This window comes from Plectropomus leopardus, chromosome 21, assembly GCF_008729295.1.
Source record: "Plectropomus leopardus isolate mb chromosome 21, YSFRI_Pleo_2.0, whole genome shotgun sequence".
NCBI classification, from domain to species: domain Eukaryota; kingdom Metazoa; phylum Chordata; class Actinopteri; order Perciformes; family Serranidae; genus Plectropomus; species Plectropomus leopardus.
In genome coordinates, this window is record NC_056483.1 from 9,521,200 (window position 1) to 9,545,798 (window position 24,599).

Sequence of the window (24,599 nt, forward strand, 5' to 3'; positions counted from 1 at the left end):
CACAACAGCTGGATACTGCATAATCTAAAAAAGCCTAAGAGAACAATTATGGATCGTTGTCCCCCTTCACTGTGGGAGCAAATAGTGCCACTGCTCGACAGGATTGCTGAGGCACTGAGACAGCAACAGCATGAGCTCACAGAGGCAGACAGAGTAACCTAATCCCTGTGACAGCCTGCTAAAATCACAGCCTCTGCTGCCTTCTGGAATGTGCTCTGTATGCTCACTGCTCACTCAGCCCCTCTGGCACTGCTGCACTTCCTCCAACTTACACCAAAACTCATATTTTGGCCACGGGGGAAGGTTCACAGTCGGACAGCGCAGGATGGGCAGCAATGAATACTGTGCTCTTTTTCACATCGAAACACAGCAGCTAAAACCCATGAGACTGCATCTCATCCCAGCTGTCCTAGATTCTCTCAAAACAAAACAGAAGCATAGCAGCAAAGGGTCATGGGAGACTTGGCAGGCCAGCTGTGAGACAGGAAGTGTGGACACAAGGGCGACCGGATGATGGGAAAGTGATGCAATCTGACAGAGTGCAGGCTTGACCTCGGAGTGCAGATGAGTTCAGATAACTTATCTTTGCTTTGCATTGATGCATGTAATGTACCATAATTAAGGGATGAGAGTTTGAGTTCAGCACCAATTAAACACCAGTGTTACTGGGACAAAATATGATGTCCCCCATTAGTAAACTGCATTGTTCCACTATCACATTAAAACTTAATTGAGGACAGAGGGGCCTCTAGTGTTTTGGGCTAAGCATATCGGCTCATGACTGTGTGAAAGCAGTTGGTTATCCACCCCTCGGGATCACCCTCAGCAGTTGGGAATGGCCTAAAATAGACCGGGGATCATGTCCTTTGAGAATTGCCAGAGATTTACTCTCATAGCAACAACCAACACCAAAAGTTTCAAGCTCTATTCAAGGCCAACTTCACATCAAAAGGCTCACTCTACACTCAAAACAAATCTGTGAGAAGCATATGCAAATGCCACGGTTTGAAATATGTTGTATAGCAATTTAGTTACAAAATGAAAACTCACACAAAATCAAGTCTGGTCACTTTGACATACTGTACAGACAAATTATTTAAGCCACTTTCCCACAGCACAAAAAACAAAAAACAAAAAAACCCACTAACACCCGCTAACATCTGTCTTTTTAATGTAATGGGAAAGATTACATTCAGCATTCACACCCGCGTCAAATTACTCATCAGTAGTCATGGGTATTTAATGGCTCCGGCTTCGATCGGCTTTGATACAAATATATTACCCGTATGAACATGCAAATTTAGCAACTTTACCGGGAAGATGCAAATACTTGCCACCAAAAAAAAACACCTTCTCTCTCCATCCAAGCAGCACTCAAAAAAATTTCCACTTATGCACCAAATTTGATAAACGGACTGTATAAGTAAAAGATATGAAAAGAAGTAACCACTGCAACATTTTCACTGGCCTCCATGCTGCTCTACTGTTTACTGACTTGTTTTCTGGCCTGTCTGTTACGTCAAATGTGACACACCCCAACACACCAGAAAGGGATACTTGTCTGCTTTTCAAGACCATGTTGACAGCTCTGGTTTACTGGCAACAGTAATGGAGTCTATTGCCTATTAATAGTGTGTGTTCCTGTGCAGAGTTCCTACAGTTTAAGGCAAGTTTGATTTAAGACTTTTTTAAGGCTACCAGGGATGAAAATTAAGATTAATTTTGCAATAACCAAAACTGAAGAAAAAAAACATGAACCAACATTGTTGTTTTCTTTTTGACTAAAGGTTAAGAACAATTTGTTGTTTACTGTTGCAGGAAACATTCCAGTCCAGTGAACAGTTAGATCTGGTTTGACCTGGAAAATATCTGGCATTTGTTGGCAAGTTTGCTTTGCCATTTTTTGTTTTTCCTTCCTCTGCATGCAGGAGTTAGTGTTAGTGAGATATTTTACAATGGGATGTCAGAAAAAGATGACTCATAAACAATACTTCCTATGTTTGAGCATTTCAAGACTTACGAAGTATTGATTAAAGAAATTTCAATACCAACTAAGGCCTTATTATTAGATTAATGAAATAAATGCCTTTAAGGACCCTCAGGAACCCTGCCATGTTAAAACTAATCTGCATACATGTGCTAATTTTAGTGGAAATGGGGTATTACAAAGACAAGAGCAGTATTTAGGAAGCTTAGAGGAAGCTCATCTAAATGTACTGAACTTTTATCACAGACTATTACTTGTTCAGATTCCTGGTATCAATGTTTTAGCAACCATAACTATTCTGATACTTAACACCCATTCGCAAAAGAGGAGGATATTGATTAATCAGCAAAAGTGATATAGATAATAGATATAGATAAGGCAAATATACAAGCATAGCTGAAAAGTGTTTCACTTCTCCATTTTTACTTCCTAGTCGATTACGACTGCATATTTTCCACTTCACAAGGCATGAGGCTGGATGTTACTGTCTAGCCCACAGAGGGATAGTACTGGTGAACTGACATGTTGTTTTGTGGCTGAAAAACAGGATGAGATGTCCTTTTTGTGTCCTTTATATTGGAATGATGAGACCAGCTTGACATAAAAGAAAGGGGTGACACAAACATGAGACAAAAGTTGTGGCTACACAGAGTCACTTGTATGAGTGCTTCTCGAAAAGATCTCCACAACTAAGTAAATCAGTGATCTGTATCAGCCCTGAAAAGCCTGATCAAAGCACCCCTATCATGCACAGCAACAAATTACATAACCAAAGTGCTTGTAGGAATCTTGTAGAATGGCTAAATTTAGAAATAACACCACTGCATTGGTATGCAGGAATAAATTAAATATAAGCCAGACTCTAATTATTACCTTCCAGAATTTACACTAAGTTTAATGTAGTCTATGACTGGCCTTAGCAGCAGCAGCATACCAGCATGAAAACACTTACATCCTCGCTGTAAACGAATGCACATCAGAACATAATACCTCTATATAAGAAAGGATCTATTTCCTCAGCAGAGCCTACACATCCGCATCCACGCCCTGCTTGTTGCCTGAGTTGTTGTTCTGGGTGGCCTGTTTGCTTATAGCTACCAGGTCCAACGATGGCCACATCCAAGCAATCTGGGATCAAGGCAACAGCAAAGTAAATCTTCAGGTTACCTCACCAACTCTGGGAGCTCCAGGGGATTTCCCAATGACTAATCCAAGTTTACAAAGCAGGAGGATTCCTAACATCAAACTCTACTGTGCAAGAAATCTGTTTGTGGTTTGGTTTTGTAGCAGCATTAGGAGTCAGTAAAAGAGATGATCCACATAAAATCTAAATCTGGCCAGGCAATGTACCGTAGCTGTATACCTTGTTGCAACTGCAGCCTTCTGGAAAATGCTCTTGTTACAGTCAAAATAGCAGATCATTTGTAAACCGCAAGATAATAATGCCAGACAGCTTGTGTCAGAGGGATGAAATAGATACACTGGCTTCCTCTTAAGTCTTCGTACATCCTGGCAAATATGAGCCCTAGAGTGCTGTCACAATAGGACTAAACAAGCCACTTGGGAGGACACAAGTCTGGGGAGGGCCACGTGTTGGAACTTGCGTATGAGCATCTTGAGAGCAGGAGGTATTCCAGATTGCATGGTGATGCCACAAAAAAAAAAATCTGGGGTCTGCACAAATCAAGATGTTTGATAGGAGAGAGGCAAGAAAAACATTTTCCAGAGACATCCTCACCTCTGAGCTGCCTACACGTATTTTCAGCACAGGGAGGTCTGTATTTAATGACAATGGGAGTGTGTCAATTTACCTATAGTTACCTTTTACATTCAGAAAAAGATGACAGACAACAATGTGTGTTAATAAATCACTAAGATGAATGAGGTAGAAGCTTTACAAAGACTACATTTTTACTAGAATCGGCCCTTCTTTCTACAAGCAAAAAGATTGTGTACAGTGATACTGTGAAACCCGAATATTTATTAAGACGGTTATCACACCATTGCAACCCTACTGTCCACTTTCCTACATGTGAAAAGATCCATTTTATGATGTATTGATATAGAAAATGATATGATTTTTGCTGGGGTCTGTACCAAATAAGCATGTTCCCCTATGTCTTAAATATGATTTGTAGGCCTGGACATCGCTATATGACCAAAATGCTTCTTTTCTATTAGTTTTTTTAATCGAAAAAACTTCAGCTCCTGCAATTTGAATATTTAACTTGACCATAAATGTCATTTTGATAAAATTTCTATTAATTGTGCAGCCCTACTACAGTGTAAGCTAAAACTAGCAGGTTCTGGTCCCCAAAAATGCAGTGTTTGTCCAACTCTGTTCTGTTCAAAAGCATCTTTAGATCACGAATATCTCAGCATATAAATGTACAATGCAGATAATCTTGGCTTTCAAATGCTTTTGGTAAACAGGGTCCTTCACATATAAAATGAGTAAATGTTTTATTATATTTTGCAATCTAATGTATTTGCCAAGAATATAATTCTTAAGATGTTTTAGGCTAATTAGAAAAGTATCTTATGATAGAGCTATTTTAAGAAATATTTGTTTAAATGGTTCTTCACAATCATGATGACAGGGCCACTAATTCCAGTCCTCAGAGAACAATGTGTAATAGAGAAGAAGATCTGTAGACCTATTTTTGGTTCAACAATTTCACATAAAATATCTGGAGGTGGCCAGTCTAAACATAGCTCCAGCGTATCAGTGAAACTGCAACTGTGTCTCAAAAGCATTCTTTCATCAATTTTTACTCGGTGAATTTCATCATTCTCACAGCACATTTTGACATCAGCTATTTGAGTAATGGATACACATTAAATTCTGTCATCACAATGAAAGAAGCAGTTATAAGTACACACATCCTCATTTTCACACTGCCAAACCCACCGAAAGAAAAAATCCAAACCATAATGAACTAATAGAGAAAAACAGCACTGAAACTGAACACTTCTTTCCTCCTACACAAGGAAGTCAAATCACTCACTTCAAATGAGAAATGAAATATGTTAACCGCAGAGGCCAGACCATAAAGTTTTACAGAAGTGAGGAGAAATGTTATCACACCATCAGCAACTGCAGAGCGTGATGACTTTGCTTTTGCATGGATTAACAGCCAAAAAGAGCTTTTTTGTGCGATCAGCTCAACTTAAAAAAACAGGAGGGCACCTTTCCACTCCTGACAAAAGACTAAGTTCCTTTTTTTAGCAGGTGACCTTGATTAACTCATAGAAAGTACCCTTTACTACTGACTGTTTAAACAGGCCTACATGCGTGATCAGTCAAAGCAAACGTGTCAGACAGAAGATAAAAAAACAGATATGAAAAAAAGAGGAATTGGAAGTGATTGTATGTAATAAGTGAGATTAGGGAGATAAGAAAAGAGAAGAGAGAGTTACGGGAAAATAAAAAAATCTCCATAATTTCTCAACTTCGGTAGAAACCTAAAGATGTTAAATACATTCCTTTACTTGTCATTTGAGCTGGGAATTTTTCAGCCACATTAGATTTTGGCTATCGAGAAAATGCACAGTTGGTATTTTCCCCGAAGCTGTGAGGACAGATTTGGCTGCTTCAGGCCACCGGGAGCACATAGCAGGCACCGAGGAGAGGCAAGGGCAGGAAAAAGAGCTCATCACTGCATATCCATAAGATTATACTGTCATTACACTCAAACAAGGGCACTGTTAGAGGGTATCTGAGTCAACAGGAGCTATAAATAGGACATAGATGAAATAGGGCCACATCACTATGATATCAACATGCATAGCTGAATAGTCAAAGCTTTGGGGGAGTCCTGATTCTGAACGTGAGCTCACAACCTGATGGGCGCAAACGTTCTCTATGCGTCTCCTAGTAGTCATTTTCACATCTGGAAAATTGGGCTCAATGCTCAAGAGAAATATACAAGCCATCAAGCAAATCATGCTCAGGTCTCCACCATCTTAACCCTGCAAACTGTCCCTCCCCTCCCTCTGACTCCCACTGGGAACAGAGCGACAGCAGACCAAATGTGTCTCTCCCCCTCTCACCTCCCTGAAACCTTAATGAGAGGCTGTGAAGAGGTCTGTCAGTGTGACAATAATTACAGAAACTGCACTATTCAGCAGCTGCAAAAAAAAAACCTTTGGTGTTTGGAAACACACACATGCTACCCATTTAAAATCATTCAGAACTAACCACATATCTCAAAATTAATATCTGTGAGATAAAACGCCTGAGCCATATTAATCTGCTGATTGTTTCACAGTGCTGTTGAAGTTTTGAAGCCTGCCACACACAAACACAAGCACGAAAGCTTGCCAACAATTATACAGCCTTATCGGCCATTGTGCTACTGAAGCATGACATTTAGTCTGGCTTTGGCTGTGTAAGGTAGAAACAATGTTAGGAGATAAGCAGAGGGAGCAATTATCTGAAATCTTGCACCAAAACAAAAAATGATTTCACTTACACAGTACATTTGCCTAATTACAAACTCCTTAGGTAGTAAACATGAAAAACTCTACCAGATTGCCCCCCCAAAAAACAACTAGAAAGCTAAAACTCAAATATGTGATTTCATAGGGTATAAAGTCTGGGACTGCCCCATAGAGCACCCCAGGGATTACTTTTTCTGCAAGCTGACACGCAAGTTAGCTTTGTTCTGGTTCCCTTGCCCAAAAAACTGTGATATTTTTACATTAGATTTTGGATCAATGCAGAAAATAAACTCTGTAGTAAACAAATATTTCTTATACTTAAACGTTTTGCTCAGCAAGGTAGGCCTCACAAATGAACACCACTTTTCGGATATTTGAAGCCTAAATGCAATCGCCAGAAGAAAAAAGCTAATGTTAGGCTATCAACAAACTATACCATGATCGCATGATTTAATGTCCCCACCACACGAAGGCTTCAAAGCTGTGTTCAGCGCAGCTCAGCATGATGACATTCTGCAGTCTAATTTGGCTACTTGTTAGCAACCGCCTCTTTGAAAGACACATACCAGTTTCAAAGCTCAAAAGTGGGGTATTTACTGATATATATTTATGTCATAGAACAAAACATGAAAGTTTCTTCAGCTTGTGTTAATCACAGGCCTTATTTCAGAAAGTGAATCAAAAACCCATTCAAAAAACTAATTGACTTTGAGACAAGGGAAGTGGAGATGCTGAAATGCTGATGGATTTCTGTTTCAGGACTCATTACTGGCTCTCTACAGACAGTAAATGGTGAAAGATGACCCAGCACTCTGGTGAATGGTCTGAATATATGGATACATTTTCTGTTTCAGAACGGAAATCACTGCAATAGAATAACACTCATTTGGATATAGAAGAGAAAACAAACATTTGGTGGGTCCACAAAATGAGTATTCAATTCATTGTCTATGAAGCAGCTCCGGATTTCATACTCAAGTTATCACAAGCTGTTTCTGTAATGCAGATATTTTCTGACTCATTTTGGCAGATAACGATCAAGGAACGTGTTTTTCCGCCTAATTACAGAGAATATCACGTCTCTCCTGGTGGCAGATGCAGAAATGAAATACAGTGTTTTTCAATATGTATACATTTACTGGGCAAAACAATGAAACAACTTTAACTTGGGTTACATGTAAAACATGCCACAGTTATTCTCATGTCCAACATTTTAAACAAAACTGTAAACATTTCTACTAACAAGCTTGGAGGATGCTCTCCCTAAGACAATACTGACAATAGCCGAAACTAAGGCTAATTTAAACTCTTTCAACAAATTAAAGTCCCACAATCATAGTTTCATTTTATCAGCCAGTCATATCAGCAGAAAAGTTCATTTCACGTCTATGTCAATATTTTATCTTAAACCTGATGTCTGCGATATCCATAATGTGCTGATATTATCATGCATCCTTAAATAGCTCATGTTCACAAAAATTAGTTGAACTTTCCTTGGCCATGAAAATAACATACTGGAATTCGTTAGTTAGGAGGGATTGGCCCTTAACAGACATTAAGTATGCATTTGTTACTGTCTGTGAATTGGAGCTGTAATGAGCAGTCCATTGACAGAAAATTAATTAAGTCATTTATCAAGTAAAAACCCTGATGACTCTCTGGTGGCAGCTTCTCTAATGTACTGATTTGCTTTTTTACGCAGTTTATATCAGTGTAAAAAGAATACATTTGTATTTGAGACAAAACAATACATCTATAGCTGTCATATTTGACTCTGGCAAGCTGTGATGGGCATTTTCCATTATTTTCTAACATTTTAAGGGCTGAATGAATATTAAATTAATTGTTAAAACAAACAGATACATGACTAATGAAAATAAATCATTGTTACAACGCAAACAAGCAAACAAGAGATGACTAAAATATCTATTCAAGTGTGTATAATCACAGCAAACATGTTGTTTAACACAAGTAAAGGGAATCATAAGTTAATTTTAGGGAATGCCTCCATCATGATCAGCTGCACAAGTCAAACTTGAGCATTAGTTAACGTTACATAAAAACTGTGTAGCTACTGAGAGGGACTGCAGTAAATTAGAAGATGCAAATTTGCGTTGTAAACCGTTTGCTGCCGCTGAGGCGTCCTCTCCATTTTCAATCTGAGGAATTAAAACGTTAACGTGGTGCACTGCACGAAATGAAGTGTAACCACACTCAGCAGCAGTTTTTTCGGAGCTTTTATCTTGTAACTTAAGCTTGACAGCGTGTCACGCTATCTAACTTGGCTAACGTGGCTAAGAAAATGCCCCAGATTGCTTTTCGTGGTGACCAATGTCTCGGTTGCAGCCAAACTAACCGTTAGCCAGCTGGATAACCGTATGTTGGCCATGTTGGCAAGGCGACAGACTGGTTTTGTCTGGGTTAACAGTTAGCTGTTAGCCGACGTGACTTGTAACGTTACTCGGTGAATCCAAGGATAGCAGCTAGCCTGTAGCTCTCGTGAGAAACGGTACTGCGGTAGCCTCAATCAGATAGCTTCACCGTCAGTGGCAGCTCAGATTCACACCGTGTCTTACCTGATTCCTGACGACCACCTCTTCTTATCTCCTTCACGAAATATTCAATGTCTGGAAGCGTCACGCAATTGATATCCAGAAACCTCGCTGGCGGCCAGTTATTTTTCCACTCCAACAAGCTAGCCTAGCGGATGAGACGCTGTGCCCCGTTGGAATAGCATTTCTATATCAAAGCATGTCATTGCTCAGTAGCACAGCTAGGCTAACTAGCAGCAGCTTCACAAGCTGTTCGGACGCAAGATCCCGCCCACTCGCACCCGATTGGCCGTAGAGGAATCGACTCTGCGTTGATTGGACCAGGACGCTGTCAGTCAATCATACTGCAGCTGCTGATGTTATGCATTCCCATAAGCATCCATCATGATTTTTGCCTTGTGAGGATTAAGAGTCAACCTAAACACTACAAAAAAAGACATGTACAGCATTGTGTAAATGTCTTAGGCCATCTTGAACTTTGTTATTTTAGAGGTTATAGTGATCATACATATTTATTTCTCAGTAGTCTAAAATACAACCAGAAATATGTATGCAGTACTAAAAACGCAAACATTTCAGAATAAAACAATTTATACAGGCTTAAATTGCAAGTCTTAAACTCTTTTGGGCAGACATATGAGATTTACATTACTAATCTTCTGGTGCATCTATGTTAGATCGTATTCAAAACATGTCCAAAGCACCATATTGTTTGACCAACCTTCTGGGGGGTTTTAATGAGTTGTATATTTTTTCTGTATTCTTTGTTTGTATAATCTCAAATCTTAATAAAGATATATATATAGCGGCCCAAGACAAGGTGCAATACCAGTATATGCTAAACTGTAGCATATCTATACTATAATGTGAATTCAGGTATTCAGCCTGTTTTTTTGTTTGTTTTTTTAAAATCATATTTTGCTTTTTTCTGTCTACTTACAATATTGCTGTGTGTTTTTGCTGTTTACCTAATAAACTGATCTGTGTGGTCTTTTTACAGATACATTGTCAGTATATGACTATGTATCTTTGTTTTTTTTTGTACTGATGCTTCCTGTTGTACTCGACCTTACTGTTGTAATGATAAATCTCCCCCAAATTAGGAATAATCTCATATTATCTATCACTAATTCATGATGGCTTTAATGCTGGCTACAGCTGGCAGCAATTGTATGTACTTGAAGTATTGCCTTATATGATGAATAGATATTTAATAGTTTAATAGTTAGCCTGGTGTTTTTGAGCCCTTCATAAAAATGCCCAGTCATCTGTACTGTGCAGCACAAATAGAGACACTCGCACATACAATAACTCATCATCAAATTCCACTCAGGCCCCTCCTGGGAAGTGATACTTCTAATAAACATGTCTGTGGCGAGGAGGGCTGCAGAGTAATTTGGAAGGTTGTGCAGCTCGCTGCAGGATGCAATCTGTTTCCTGCTCAAACAGATGGGCCTCCTCTACATGTATTCTACTTTCCGCACCCAAAATCCCATCTCAAAACAAGACTATGATACAACACGTGTAAACCCACTTTATCTCTGTTTATTCACCCTTTGAATAAATACACTCTAAACTAGAAAGTGTTTAAAAAATGTGACATGACAGATTGAACATTTTCAAAGTGAAAGACCATCTCAGATTATTATGTTTATAATGGTTGTTTAACTTTTGGTTGTAAATTGATTGAGCTTGTGGGTTTACTCATCATTTTGTTGACTGTGACATCAGTGATAACAGATTGTCATCACACAGAGTTATTTGGTAACACCTCTACTATTTGCATGGCTGTAACCACAATACTTACTATTTCCTATTTCAATAGAAATATGTTAAACATTCAACAGAGTGTCATAAATTTATAACACTTTATGGGGTCATAAATTTGCTTCTTCTCATTAAATGAAAAGAGTTTGGATGAACTGTGACATTTCATGCATTTAACTTGTTTTTATGAATTAACTGCAGACTATTATTGACCATGAAATATGCCACAAATTACCTTCATTATTTACTGTCATAAAGTATTTTCTCAGCTAATACTGACTGATTAGTGGAGTGGATTGTGAATGCCACCTGCTGGGCTCTTTGTGAAACATCCACGTTGAGTCACTTTTGAACCGCAACATGTCCTCTTTCATCCGCACTGCATCATCATTGCCATTATTTCATTCCATCACTGTTGCTTTGCCCTGGGGAAATCACAGAGACTGACTGTGCTGCCTTGGTTTTCTACACAGAGAAAGGAAACACGCTGGTGAGCGGCTGAATCGTCCGCTACAGAAAAAGCAGATGGTCTCATGTTGTTAAAGGGGACTTTAATTCAATACAGTGTACATGCCTCTGGGCATTAGTTTGATATGCATCTGAAAGTAAACAGAGGCAGCGTCCAAGGATGTAATTGCTAGTGTTAAATATCAAGTGGCTGCTGGGGACAGAACATATGTGAAGGCAGTAAGAAAGGTGCAGTTTGTGCACAAAATATTTTTGCTATTATTTGTAAACTGAGACATTTTAATAAAAACCCCAGTTAAACAGTCAATGACAAGAAGCTCTATCCCAGCACATAAAGCTCACTATATCGCACCCTGGATCCTTCATAATGTTATTTTATTTGAAGAAATTCAGCAACCGATTAAAGCAATACCAGTTATTTTATGAAACATGGGTGGTATTTATTTTTATTCTTTCTTTCCTTGTATGTATGAATGATTTCTGGGCTGACATTTACACAGTGTGACAAGTGTGGCAGTGTGACAACAGACAGATACACCACACCTTGCTGATGATATTTTCATAAAAAGGTGCATATCATTGTCAGTCCAGTGTATAGGATTTAGTAGCATCTAGAGTTGAGGTTACAGAACTGAAACCTCTCCTGTGTGAAAAAAGCTGTAGGAGAACTATGGTGACTGACACGAAAACGTGAATGCCCCTACCTATAGCCAATATGTAGTTTGTCCATTCAGGGCAACTGTAGAAACAATGTGGCAATCTACATGGAAGAGGATCTCCTCCATTTGTAGATATAAACGACTCATTCTAAGGTAACCAAAGCACAAAACATGGGTATGATTATTATATGCTATTTTTGCCATTAAATCTTACACACTGGACCTTTAAGATGATCATTTTTACACTGCCACTCACAAGACCAGATTCAATATGGTTTAAAATGCCAGAGCAAAAGTAATCACAAAAATTAAACTGGCTTGTTTTTTTGCTGACATTTTGGTCTTTGACACAATTTGACATTAAAGCAGTACTATCAGGGGGACAGAGTCACCATATTACATTTGTCTTTTATTTCACACACAAATATTAAGACATTAGTTACACAACTGGCACCCTTCCAACAATACACACAACAATACAAAATCATCAGATGAAGATCCAGACATTCTTTTTTAAATTGCACAACCAAGCAACATTGTAAACAAATAGATTGACATATCCAAACTCATTTGATGGGCGAGTCGAGGATCTCTTGATAATCCTGCCGCACAGCCCTGCTCACCCTGTACAGCTTGACTCCTGTCAGTGTGAACACGCTGACCATGATGACCAGGCTTCCGATGACGTCGTAGACGGACGGGATCATCCTCAGAACAATGAGCTGGAGCAACATGGCGACCACGATCTCGAGGTGCTGCACTGTACTAACTAAGGCCGGATGAAACTTGTTTAGAGCATAGTAGACTCCGAGGAACGCCACAGTGGAGCAGATACAGATCCCAATTAAGTAGCCCCAGGTCTCCCCATCAAGAGGAATGATGGGCTCCTGCATGACAAACATAGTGGAGGCACCCCACACCGTGCCTGTCCAGCCGAACGTAAAGAGTGCCGTCCACATGCTGACGCGCTCCTTGATGGCTCTGTAGACGATCATGGAGAGGGCAGCGGTCAAGCCGGCCATCACTGTCATTGTGTAGCCAAAGGCCTCCTTCCAAAACCCCAACCTGGACTTCTCCTCGTCTGCGACGTTTGGCACCATGACCAGGCACAGGCCGAACACGCTCCCCACCACCGTGACCACATCTGTGTAGCTTAGCCTCTCATCCAGCAACAGGAAGGCCAGTATTGCACTGAAGACTGTGGTGGACGCACGCCACATGAGGGTGCCATTACTGGGTGGTACTATAGCAAAAGAGGTGTAGGCGCAGGTGATTGAGATAACGTTGCACACGCCATAGAGAAAGAGCCGCAGCCGGTAGCCCTTAGGGCCAAAGGGGGCCTCGTGGTAGTAGAAAACCACCAGGATGGACAGCACCTGGATCACGGAGCGGATAAATAGCAGCTCGAGGGAGGGCACTTTAGAGCGGTCTGCTGCTAAACGAGTAATCAGCGCCACACAGCCGTGAGCCACCGCTGCCCCAAACAAGGCCATCCAGGTCACCCTGGAGGCCAACACATTCGCCTCCCCGAAGCTGGCCAGCTGGCCCTCGACCCCCTTGTCCTTTTGCACACTTGGCTGCTTGGGCTGGGTCTCCATGGTTCCAAACAAAGTCCTGCTACCTTTAGTGTCTGACACAAGTCTCTTTCCCACGTTAGCTTCCGCGAAGGCGCCAAACTCCTCAAAAGAGGGTGCGTCATCATAGCCTTCATCGCCAGGCTGGGGGAAGTGTGTGGCATATTTCACTGTCACTGTGTTTGGGTGGATCTTGACCCGTTTTTTTGATCCGTACTGCAGCGAGGATGAAGATACATCCATGTTTCCTTACGTGTCAGATGGGGTAATCTGAAAAAGGAAATAAAAATGATTGCAGTGTTATTGTGCTGAAATTATATTCAAATAAATTCTTGCCCTGCGGTATGATTTTATTTCCCTAATCAGCCAAAACAGACCTTTTTGGAAAGAGAGAGAAATGTTTGCATAATTCATGTTCTCTAAGTATCCACCCCTGACACCTACACACACGCTGCAAACACACACTCATGCACGCACGCAGATAAAAGCACACACTTGCTGTATCACCGCTGTCTCACTTACCTTTTGACTCTGCCTGGCTTTACACGTGTGTTGTGTTACTTCTATATATATCCATGCAAGCTCATATAAGCCGGGCAGCAAACAATGTGAGGCTGATGCAGTCTGATGTGGATGAAATTACATAACAGGAAACCACAGAGGGGACGATACATGAATGTGGGCCATGTATGAGATGAATGGAGCTGCACACCATAAATTAACAAACCATGGTACAAAACTGCATGAAAGGGTTAAACTTTGTTTAATAGTTTGAATACCCAACTTAAGTCATGAGAGATTTCTGATGCTTAAAACAGAAATGGGATTTTGTTTAAGGGTGATTTTATTTAATTTTGTCATAAAATAAAGACTATTTTTTGTAGAAAAAAAAACGAAATAAAAGCTTGTAGATATTGAAAATACTATTTATAATAGTATTTTTTTTTTTTATATATATAAATGATTACTACAACTGTATTCATTCTGTCTGTCCTTTAAGACTCAGCATTAATCAAAACCACAAGGGGGCAGATAGATACTCTTATTTGCCTTCTCTCCTCTTGCATGCGATTGCTCCTCCCTTTTGAAATAAACATGAATATAACTTGATTCTTAATAACAAGCAATGGTAATAAACTATTGTTTTAGGTGGAGGGACACTTCAATAAAAAAACAAATATATTTTATCTTTTAAATCCGAAAAAAAAAAAACGAAAAAAAAGCTGTTGCAGCCAATTTAACGATAATAACCCGTAGCTGAGAAAAATAGGCTATTTTCAAGAACTAAAACGGGAAATAGCAAAACATAAAATAAAAATCCTTGAGATTAGGAGTCATGTTGGCAAATGCAAGATCTTGGCATGCAAATTCTTAAAATGTAGTCTAATTTAGGTTTAAACTAGTAGAAAAAAAGGATCTTACCAACCTAATAAAATCGTTAGAAACAGATATTTTTTCCTCAATGAGGCGTTTGCACCCTTGTATTAACTGCAAGAAAAACATAATATCGTCTTACCTTATGTTCTTGAAGAGTTCCTGTCGGTGCATAAAACCCGGGTTCGGATCATAAATGAAGATCTCGTTTCGTTTCTTGCTCCTTACATTTGGTCATCTGCCATTTCCCCATCTTCCCCCTTCGAGCGGAGCGCCTCTTGAAGATGCGTGCTGCTTATTTGTTCTCCACGCTGTCGATGGACGCTGCTTCTGCTGCTGCTGAAGCTGAAGCTGCTGTTGCTGAAGGCGATGATGATGATGATGATGATGGCGATGATGATGATGATGAAGCTGAAGCGGGAGGGGGAAAGCCGGGGAGTGAAGCAACTGTCACTGTCACAGCCAGTGGTTTCTCCTCCTCCTCCTCCTCCTCCCCACTTCTTGCCACCTAGAGCCGCTCATTCGTCATCTCTCAGGAGGGAAAAGGGATGTGCGTCGGTCACTCATCATCATCAGATTAAATCCACTTTAAGAGGAAGATTTCATTTGTCTGTTTTGAAGTTTTTACACTGTGATGTCGGGAATCAAAGCTTTCGCCCCCCTTCTTTAACATGCATCGGTTTAAATGCACTTTGTATGACATCACGTGCAAAGGATGCCATATTGCTTATTTATGGGCATATAGGGTGAAGTCAGGTAATGTAAGACACCTTTTGGTAGATTACCAAAAGAACCACCTGAAACTCTGCAGACTATATTAATTGTTACTTTTATAGCTCGTTGTGGTTCTCTGCTGTATTTCTACTAGGAAAATTTATAATTTAGAAACTTTGGACGTAAAAAAACATGGGGAGAAAACTGACCTCACTCTGATGACATGTTAGGTAAAATGGGACAGTTATGTTTTTTTCCAACCCTTTCAGACCTAAGCAAATTATTCTGATTTCATTTTAAAGCATGCAAAGCAATGACCAACTTGGCAAAAAATATCCCACAAATTCCAAGAAATTCTTTTTAAACTACTTGTTGCCTTCTCCCCATGTTTTTGAGTGTTTAATTGTTTTCCTTGGTGCCATATTGTCTGCAGTGGACATGCATGGCTACCAGTTATGCTAACTCTGGAGTAATGTGGCTGACATAGACTCACAGCTTCATTATATACTCACTCAAAACAAAACCCTATCCCATTAAAACTTCAGTGCATTGTGAAAATATGTTGATTATAGGCCAATGCCACATGGATTTTCTCTCAAATTGTAGGACCAATGGATTTTTGACTCTTTCCCCTGGCCAAGCTGAAATTGCTTATCGCAAACCAATAAAAGTGATTATTTCATGTAAAGGACAATTGTGGCAACAATACAATAACACAGTTGGCTGATAATCTTTAAAGAGCCCTAGATTTAAAATCTTATTTGTCCCATTTTACCTGAAGTCTGAAATTGCCTGACTTCACTCTATTTGCAACATCTTTGTTTGGCATAAATCTGCAAACAGATACTATAAAAACTTTATTTTATTTAGTGTTGCAGCTTGGAGTAATTGGGATTCCCATAACCCTCTGGGAATTTCTAATTTGCTCTATGAAGACTCTCATGAGAGCGGCGCGTCTCCCTTGTGTGCCATGCTCATTTCACTTGTTCCAAGAGCAATAAATGCCTGTCCATCTTTAGGAGGCTAACTTTAACCGTCCCTGTCTAAATACACTGATCCATTTTGCAAAGAAGAAGCCACATGTGCTGAATACTGATGCAAAACAACCTCAAAGTAAAGAGGAGGCAGCTTATGCAGGTTGATAAAAGGCATGGCAAACATTTATTGCCATTTTCAAGATGGGGGAAGTTGAAAGCACTTAAATTAGATTGTTGAGTTTACCCCCCAGGCTATGCAACAGGAGCCTTGGCTGGTAATAACGATCATACTGCCATGTGCTGCCACTGCCTCAACATGTAACATGACTGTGATTTTAATTGGGACAGAGCAGCAAGAAAGGTGATTTGTGATGTTGTGGCAATTAAATCGGCGTTGTGTACATTAAGCTATTTACAGTAAATCAATCACGCAGCGGGGAATATGAACTTAAAGGGGCATAATTGAGCTATGGCTGCAATAATTGTAGTAATTTATCATTATTCTATTATCTTATAAACAGATGAAAAGCAAGCAAGTCAACTTTCCAGAAAATAAAGAGATAACAGGTTAGTAGTATGAGCAAAATAATGTGGTTTGAGGACTTAATTTAGGCTTGTCATATTTATGTGTTATTAAGAATGATTAATAGGTGAATTAGTAATTGGAAGCAACACAAATGTCAATGTGTACCATCCTCACGAAAAGTGGCACTGTGACTGACCCCGTATTCATGAGGTGTTGGAATAGCCGGAAAAAATGAGTTCCCCACTGGAAAGTTCACACATCACCTTCTCAATTTGGACAACAACAACTCAGAAAATTAGCAAAAAATTTGGCACACAAATTGTCAAGCTGATGTCATATTATGCAGAAACATGGAGGACGAAGGTACATGTTTAGTTGATGTTAAACTATATTAATTCTGGTATTGCGCTTACATTTTTGGTTACATATGTAGCAGTTAGTTCTTGTCCGTGTAGAGTGACCTCTTATAAATGTTATTTATTAGCATTAGCCTTGGTAACAAGTCAACAATGTAATATTTTGGTAGTTTTATGAAATGTGGCCCACTGGTACAACAACAAGTCAAGGATAAAATCACTTTGTAATCTAAAGCGTCAAACTGTTTAGCCATACTTGGATAGCATGATGAATCTTCCTCTGGGACATTAAATGCTGTGAGCATTAAATATGACACATTTTCTTTGTGGCGTCTATGTTGTTTCCAGATTATGATTTAAAAGCACATGAAAACACCAAAGATGGAAGAACAACTTACCAACTCAGGAAATGGGACCATTCAAGGAGCATATGAATACAGCATAAAATATTGTAGATAAGAGTCCAAAATCTGTTAAATATGATGCCACAGCCAGGAGACAGTTAGCTAAGCTTTGCATAAACATTGGAAACAAGAGGATAGAGCTCGCCAGCTTATTAAAAAACAAAATGACGACTCTGGGTGGAACGGTATATAGCTTTCATTTCAACATTGGGTCGGACGCAAATGAAAAGGGGGTTGAGGTTAATTTTGAGCATCAAACACTCATTTTTTTTTGCGTCCTGGTGAGTTTAATGCACCAGTTTGTGCCTTTTCTGCATCAATTTAGGGTGAAAATGTCTTTAAATTTATCAAAATATGTCACCTATTGTCTGGGTGTCTATGAAGTTGTAACTGCTTAAGCATCCAGTGCCACTGCTACAAGATTAAACTGAAGGATGAAAACAACACCATGAACTCTAAACTGTCTCACAGCTCACTGAACCAAAGTGAAACTGGAGAGCAATCATGCCATGTCTTTTCATACCCTCCATGGTTTGTAATCACGACATAAGAAATTTATGGATGGCTTTATGATTTACTTAAAGGAAAGATCAGACTGTTGAAGAGAAGTACAAGAAAGTGAAATGCTGTTATTATCATTTTACTTAACAGAGGAATGAATCTGCTCTATTAAAGAGGCTATCTCTGGGGAAATAGCAACACGTTCAGCTTTCCCAAGCCTGAATACACTCATTTTGTCATGGAGCTTTAGCAGAGGCTCCACTGGCAGATGCTTTCCTTAAAATCAAAGTACACTGATTATATTATGTAATCATACCTGCTTTGGTACATCAGCTTGCATGGAAAGTATTTTGCAATCTTTTTAATATAAGCAGCTTGTATGCCTTATAATGCCCGAGCTCAACAGCTAAACGTGTGGACGAGGACAATTACAAACAGATGTGAGCACATAATGAACACTAATTACAGACGATAGCAGGTTGCCTTTGTTATTATGCCCTTCTTTGCATCACAACGGCATTTAAGACAGTAAAAATCCAGCATACATAACTCATGATGATGTAGTATGCGTGAGAACAACTCTCTACTTGCACTACATGTGGTTAATGAGTGGAAAAATCTCAAGTCATGTGCAAAACTTTGTACTTTTTCTGCAAGGAATGAGGTCGTGCACTGGTTAATAAAAAGCAACACCAACACAAGATTTTTTTTTTTTTTACACAGATCTGATTTCACACAGAAACTTCAGTTGTGGATATTTGCCAGGGTGACATTTCGAACATTTTCCCTTCCATATCTGCAAGGTTTTCTTGCGTTCTCACATTTCGGTGGTGGCTAAATCTTTGCAGCCTGAAGGTGCAACAATTCCCTGTCCTTCTCTGCAACTGTCGTGTCATATTTTTCCTCACTCTTTTCTTAATTTTTCTTTCGAACTTCTTTTCTACTAAAAAAAAAAAAAAAAAAATTCTTCTGGCTGTTGGTGAGCATATTGGAAAAAAATATAAGAGCCTTAGTGTGTATTATATTGATCACCTGCTTTGTTTTTTTGTCAGGTCCCTCTAGGAGGCTTTCACCATGAATGCGTGGCTCATTTATCTTCCATCTGGGGCTTAGGCCATCTGTCATTGATTAAGCAGTTATATCTCAGCTTTTATTGGCCGTGGAGCAGAAAACGACAAAACACTGTTCCTTCTATTGGTGCACTGACTGACAGGCTTAGTATACAGCAATTTAAGGATTTAGGGAATAGGGAAGGTGAGAGCAGGGCTGTCACTGACATGGAGCAAATAAAGTGGAATAAATGGAGGATGGTGGCTTAAATAGGCAATTTGTGTGTGGGTGGGGAAAGAATAGATAGGGTTCTTGTTTTGTTCACTTTTAGGGCTAATGAAACAAAGTACCATAGTAAATGAGATCAAGCACACCTGACAATTCCCTCACTAACCAACAAGAGCAGTGCTAAACATCTACATGCACGAACAGTATGTTTAACTGAACACTTAACATCCAAATGTGAATCCCATGGATTTGCATCATATGAATCAGAGATCCTGCAGATAAGCTGATGGGTGTTAAACTTTATCTGCAAGAACACACTTTTAATGTTCGCCCAGCTGTCAAGGACCAAGACAAACTTTCCCCAACATGATGTTTCCTTCAGACATTGCTCTGAGAATAGCTCGTCCCCGTTGGCAAGCTACCCCCGCTTTTGTTTCTGTCTATTTGCTGAACCCAAAACCAAACAGAGCCTCATTCTTGCATGAATCATAAATAGGCCAACTCAGCAGTTTGTTCCAAATCCAGCCTTTTTAATAATGTATGAGCTGAAGAGGATTCCTACTTTCAGAGAGAGGGTCTTCTTTCTGGTTTTGATTTTGTGGCCTTCCCTTAAATATGTGTAACTTTAAGCCTTAACAAAATGTAATCCAATAGGTTATATACAAATTCGCCCCTGTAGACTTGTCATGAATGCTGTAATAAGCAACCTGTTGAAAAATTGAGCATTATAACAAGAGTGTCTGTACGGATTGACTCTCTCTTGGAGCCAGCCTCAAGTGGTCGTTTGAGGAACTGCAGTTTTTGGCACTTTGGCTTTATTTTTCAGCCTCAGACACTGCTGCTTGTGGCCACCACACCATGTACTAAGACACCCAAAGCCTCCACTGGCTACAGTATTAGAGACAAGTAACCAAAGATTCCACTACATACAAACAACAAGTAGAAAACTATGAGGAATATTGAAGGAAATTAACTGTCACAAGTCCTTAAAGTGGTTACCATATCACAAAGACAATAACTCAAAATAAACACATAAGTATCATCTCAGCTAGAACGCAAACACACACCAGAGAAAGGCAGCACAAGGAGGCGTACGTTAATTGACCATATGGTGAATCTGTTTCAAGCAGACAGGACAATGATGTGGAAGCATGCTGTACCTCTGAGGATTATTGCTCTCAATTCTGCCATTTCAATAAGCCTTCGTGCAAGCAAAGTTCACTAAAATCAGTTGGAGGATCAAAAGATGAAATGAAATGAAATAAAAATGAAGTAAAGTCATCATCCGTATATCTGACCAATTATTTATCCAAGAATATCAATCCAAATGGACTTTGGGAAAGTTATCGTTAAGGAGAAAGCAATTTTTCCAACTTTTTTCAACGTCCTCTCTGATGAAACTTTTATCCACTGTAGCAGATGATGAGTTTTAACACATTATTTATTTTTTTTTGGTTTACTGTGATTTTATCAGCTCCTCAGAGCAGCCGCCATCGAGTATAATTGGATCCTGAAGCTCCAGCAGCTGTTAATTTTCTTTCATTCTTTTTTTTCAGCTGTTTTGCCGTGTGACTTCATCGTGCCTTCGAGATCTCTTCATATATCAATAGTCGGTAAAGCTTTTTCAAATCAGAGCCCCATTTCTGTCGTTACTTTCAGATGTCTCACAGCAAGCTTGTGACTGCACCTTGAGACTATCATTAGTGTGATTGAGTGTGAGCAGCAGATGGGTCAGTCTAAAATTTGTCTCATTATGCCCGGGGAAAGATGTGTCATTGAATGTGTATGTTTGTTCCTATAAGTGCAAATTTTGTGTTTTACTGCACAAACACAAAGACATCTGATGTGCTTATTGGGTACATGCATGTATAAATGTGTGTATTCTTTGGAAAAAGTTACAAATTACACACGTTGGTGATGTCAAAATGTCAAGGTGTACCTCTGCCTCTGATTGGCATATCTACAGACATTAAAACAGACTCAAATGAAAAAAAAGGAGCATGTGATTCTTAAATTCTTATGTTGCTATTATGCTGAATTACATTACACCATCTTTATGCATTAAAACATCTCTTTTTAAATACATCTTCGTAATTGACTTTCAAAATATTTAATTAGTTGTTCCTAGATTTTGAAAAAGCTCAGTGTTTTCCTCAGTGCCATTAGTCAGTTTTTCCATGGCTAAACTGTTGGAAAGACTTTTAGAACAATGTCTGACTTTAGATGTCTCAGTGCCTCTCCAGGCAGCTGCAATACAGTATTACGCCTGATTTGATTATCTTTTTTATTTGCACCCATAAACTTAATTCAGTTGGAAGTAAAAAGTTTGCTTCTTAGGAAACAGGCTACAGTAGGACCTTTAGGGAAACTTCTGTTATGAGAGGTGCATTTTTTAGGCAATATTCCTGTCCAATTCTGCTATTATGTATTGTATATTTGCCTGTTGCATACTGTGCATATATGCTATGATGGTTGGGAAAGTCGAGCCGCTCAACTACTTTTATCCATCTGTAGCTATTTACATTAATAGGCACAAATGGCTGTTAACAGCTGGCTGAGAGAAAGTGTTTTTTTTAAAATGCTGTTGATATCTCACTCACATGCCACTCTTATTAAACAATTTTCATCCTGTATAATGTTCCTGTCAGGAACGTGCCTGAAATTGGTTATATCGTATTGGATGAGGTTATGTTGTTGCATGGGACAGAGATTCTGGAAATACTCTGGAAATCTATTTTAGCTAACAAATCACTTACAATGTTTAACTGTTAGACTGGAAATCATATTTAAGGCTCAAATATGCAATGTAAAGGACTCACTCCCAGGCTGGATACTGCATCCAAGGGGAAGCAAATCAGAGGACTTGTCATGTGACGATGAGACAAATGTATCACTCTCCCATCTCTTTGTGGAAATGAATCTGACCGCTGAGACTTGTACGAGCAGGTGCTTCACAGTGCTGCCTTCAACACCTTTTTGCATGTGTGAGATGCTGAAATGTTGGACTCACTGACATTTTGAGGTGAGGTTGTGAATCCTGGAAATACAGCGAGCTGCGCTGTCTCTTCGGATTAAAACCACAAGAGTATACAAGTGAAGAAGATGTCTTCATTTTTCTCCATGGTTAGACATAGTTAAGTCAGTTCAAGCATATTCGTGATTAACCGTGGGCACTGTACCTCTGAGCCTGTTCAACAGAGGGAATATTCTGCTTTGTCTCTTATTTAGGCTGTACAAAATAAGCAGTGGTGCCTCCAGAAATCTTTGTATCAGGGTGGCTGTGGCCCCCCTGAACACCCCCTGGTGGTGCAAAAAAAAATAAAACCAAGTCTATTATGATAAACTACCACTTCTGAAGGACAATGTTACCTTACATATAATAAGTATTCACAGCATACTCAACTTCCTTTGCCCAAATGCCGGTTTTACCAAAAACAGGAGGCCAGAGGCCAGTTAACACTTTTTACAAACAAGCTCAATTCTGATGCTTTTTAATACACTCTGTCATGTTATTTGAATTTAAAGCACATAAAATGAATGCACATAAATTTTTTGTTGGGATTGTGGGCCACCTGGCACCTTTTCACTGGCCAGATTTGGCCTGCCGGCCATTGGTTGAGTGTCACTGCTGTTCAAGCAAACAAAAATCTTCTTCTCCGTTATCTTAAAATAACATCGGGGAGACCATCTTGAACAGAAACATTAAGTTTTGCCTCAGGTCCTTTACTCTTACGTCAGAGTCTGCGATTAGGACATCGCCATTTCTAGTTTTGATTAGCCTGTGCCTCAACCCCTTTAGACTCCTGCCACAGACCGACCCACGAGGCATGACGCTGCAGCCTTTGTGTGTGCGAGTGTGTGTATGTGCTGATCCATAATGCATGTGACGCTTCTGACTACACGCCTCCTCTCATGAGAATGCCCTTTTCTTTGCATCCATCCGCCCATTACAGTGTCACATCTCCTCTGATCCTGATTCACAAATAAATGTTCTGCTCAATTTATTAGATTACAATCATGTTAAATGTCTTAGTGGATCATCACGCTGCCTTGGATGCTGTTTTATTGTAAGTCCTGTTTATTCTGTGGGATAGTTTAAAGCTTGACAGCGAGAGGTAAAGACTATAGACAGTAATGCAACCCCAAGAGGTAGCTGTGGTGCGTTTATTGTCATCACAGTGCAGCAGCTACAAAAACATGGTGTAAAGTGGGGATGCATCCATTATGCTGTTTTGGAGAGCAGGATGTGTCAGTCATATTATGAGGTGCAAAATGAACCAAGCTGTGACAACATAAATCACACTCTCGCTGTGTGTGAGAGCTCTGCAGGCTGAAGATGCTGCAGAAGCACAGAACAATCACAACACTGATCAAAGTGTTTTATGACAGGAGGAGCGGCAAAGGCTGTAATGTGATGGTGTAAGTCAGCAACTCAAACCTGCAGCTCAAACTAGATGCATCTACCTCAGCAGCAGTAACGATTATGAGGCCAGCAGTTGGCTTAAGAAAAGGTGGCTGTAATACAAAAATCTGATGCCAATACAAACATGTACTGTAAAATTGTTTTTAATGCTATGGGACCTTGCTGGTTGGCGTGTTTCTCTTCCATCTTTATTAAAATTATGCAAAACGTTGCAATTGCCATTTTTCATTTTTGATGTTGATGATTCAGTGACAGTTATCACACTCCTATTTTCCTGCATTTAGATATTTAAATCAGCAGTGTTGGCGAAGCTACTTTGAAAGCTACCAATTACTTCACACTGGAAGAAGCAGAACGACAGCAAAGCTTTCCTTGGGAGAAATCTAGTTTGGTTAACAAAAGCTACTTTTATAAAGTAGTTTAAGCTACTTAATATAAGATGATCAAATAGGCAATGCAAATTTTTAATAAAATACAAAAAAAGTCCTATGCCTGCATAAAATGCCACTCAGCTGAGGGTATTACAAAAACTGCCCACTTTTCACAGGCTATGACCCAAAATAATGAAATACCACACTATTCATGGGAAAATGCAG

General features: G+C 39.5%; 2 protein-coding genes across 2 annotated transcripts in view; both read right to left on the reverse strand.

Annotated features, from left to right (window-relative positions):
* The window catches only part of nck1b (NCK adaptor protein 1b), a 30,728-nt gene extending 21,525 nt beyond the window's left edge, over window positions 1-9,203 (reverse strand). Inside the window, exon 1 of the mRNA XM_042510787.1 lies at window positions 9,007-9,203. The gene's annotated coding sequence lies outside the window, so the exon portion shown is untranslated. The remainder of the gene's footprint in view (window positions 1-9,006) is intronic.
* A 2,450-nt stretch (window positions 9,204-11,653) lies between these two features.
* slc35g2b (solute carrier family 35 member G2b) lies at window positions 11,654-15,189 on the reverse strand. The gene is made up of 2 exons (XM_042510665.1): window positions 14,967-15,189; window positions 11,654-13,720 (listed from the first exon to the last, which is right to left on the reverse strand). Exon 2 carries the CDS (start codon window positions 13,691-13,693, stop codon window positions 12,443-12,445), a length of 1,251 nt encoding a protein of 416 aa, XP_042366599.1. The 5' UTR covers window positions 13,694-13,720; window positions 14,967-15,189; the 3' UTR covers window positions 11,654-12,442.
* Between the last annotated feature and the right edge of the window lie 9,410 nt (window positions 15,190-24,599).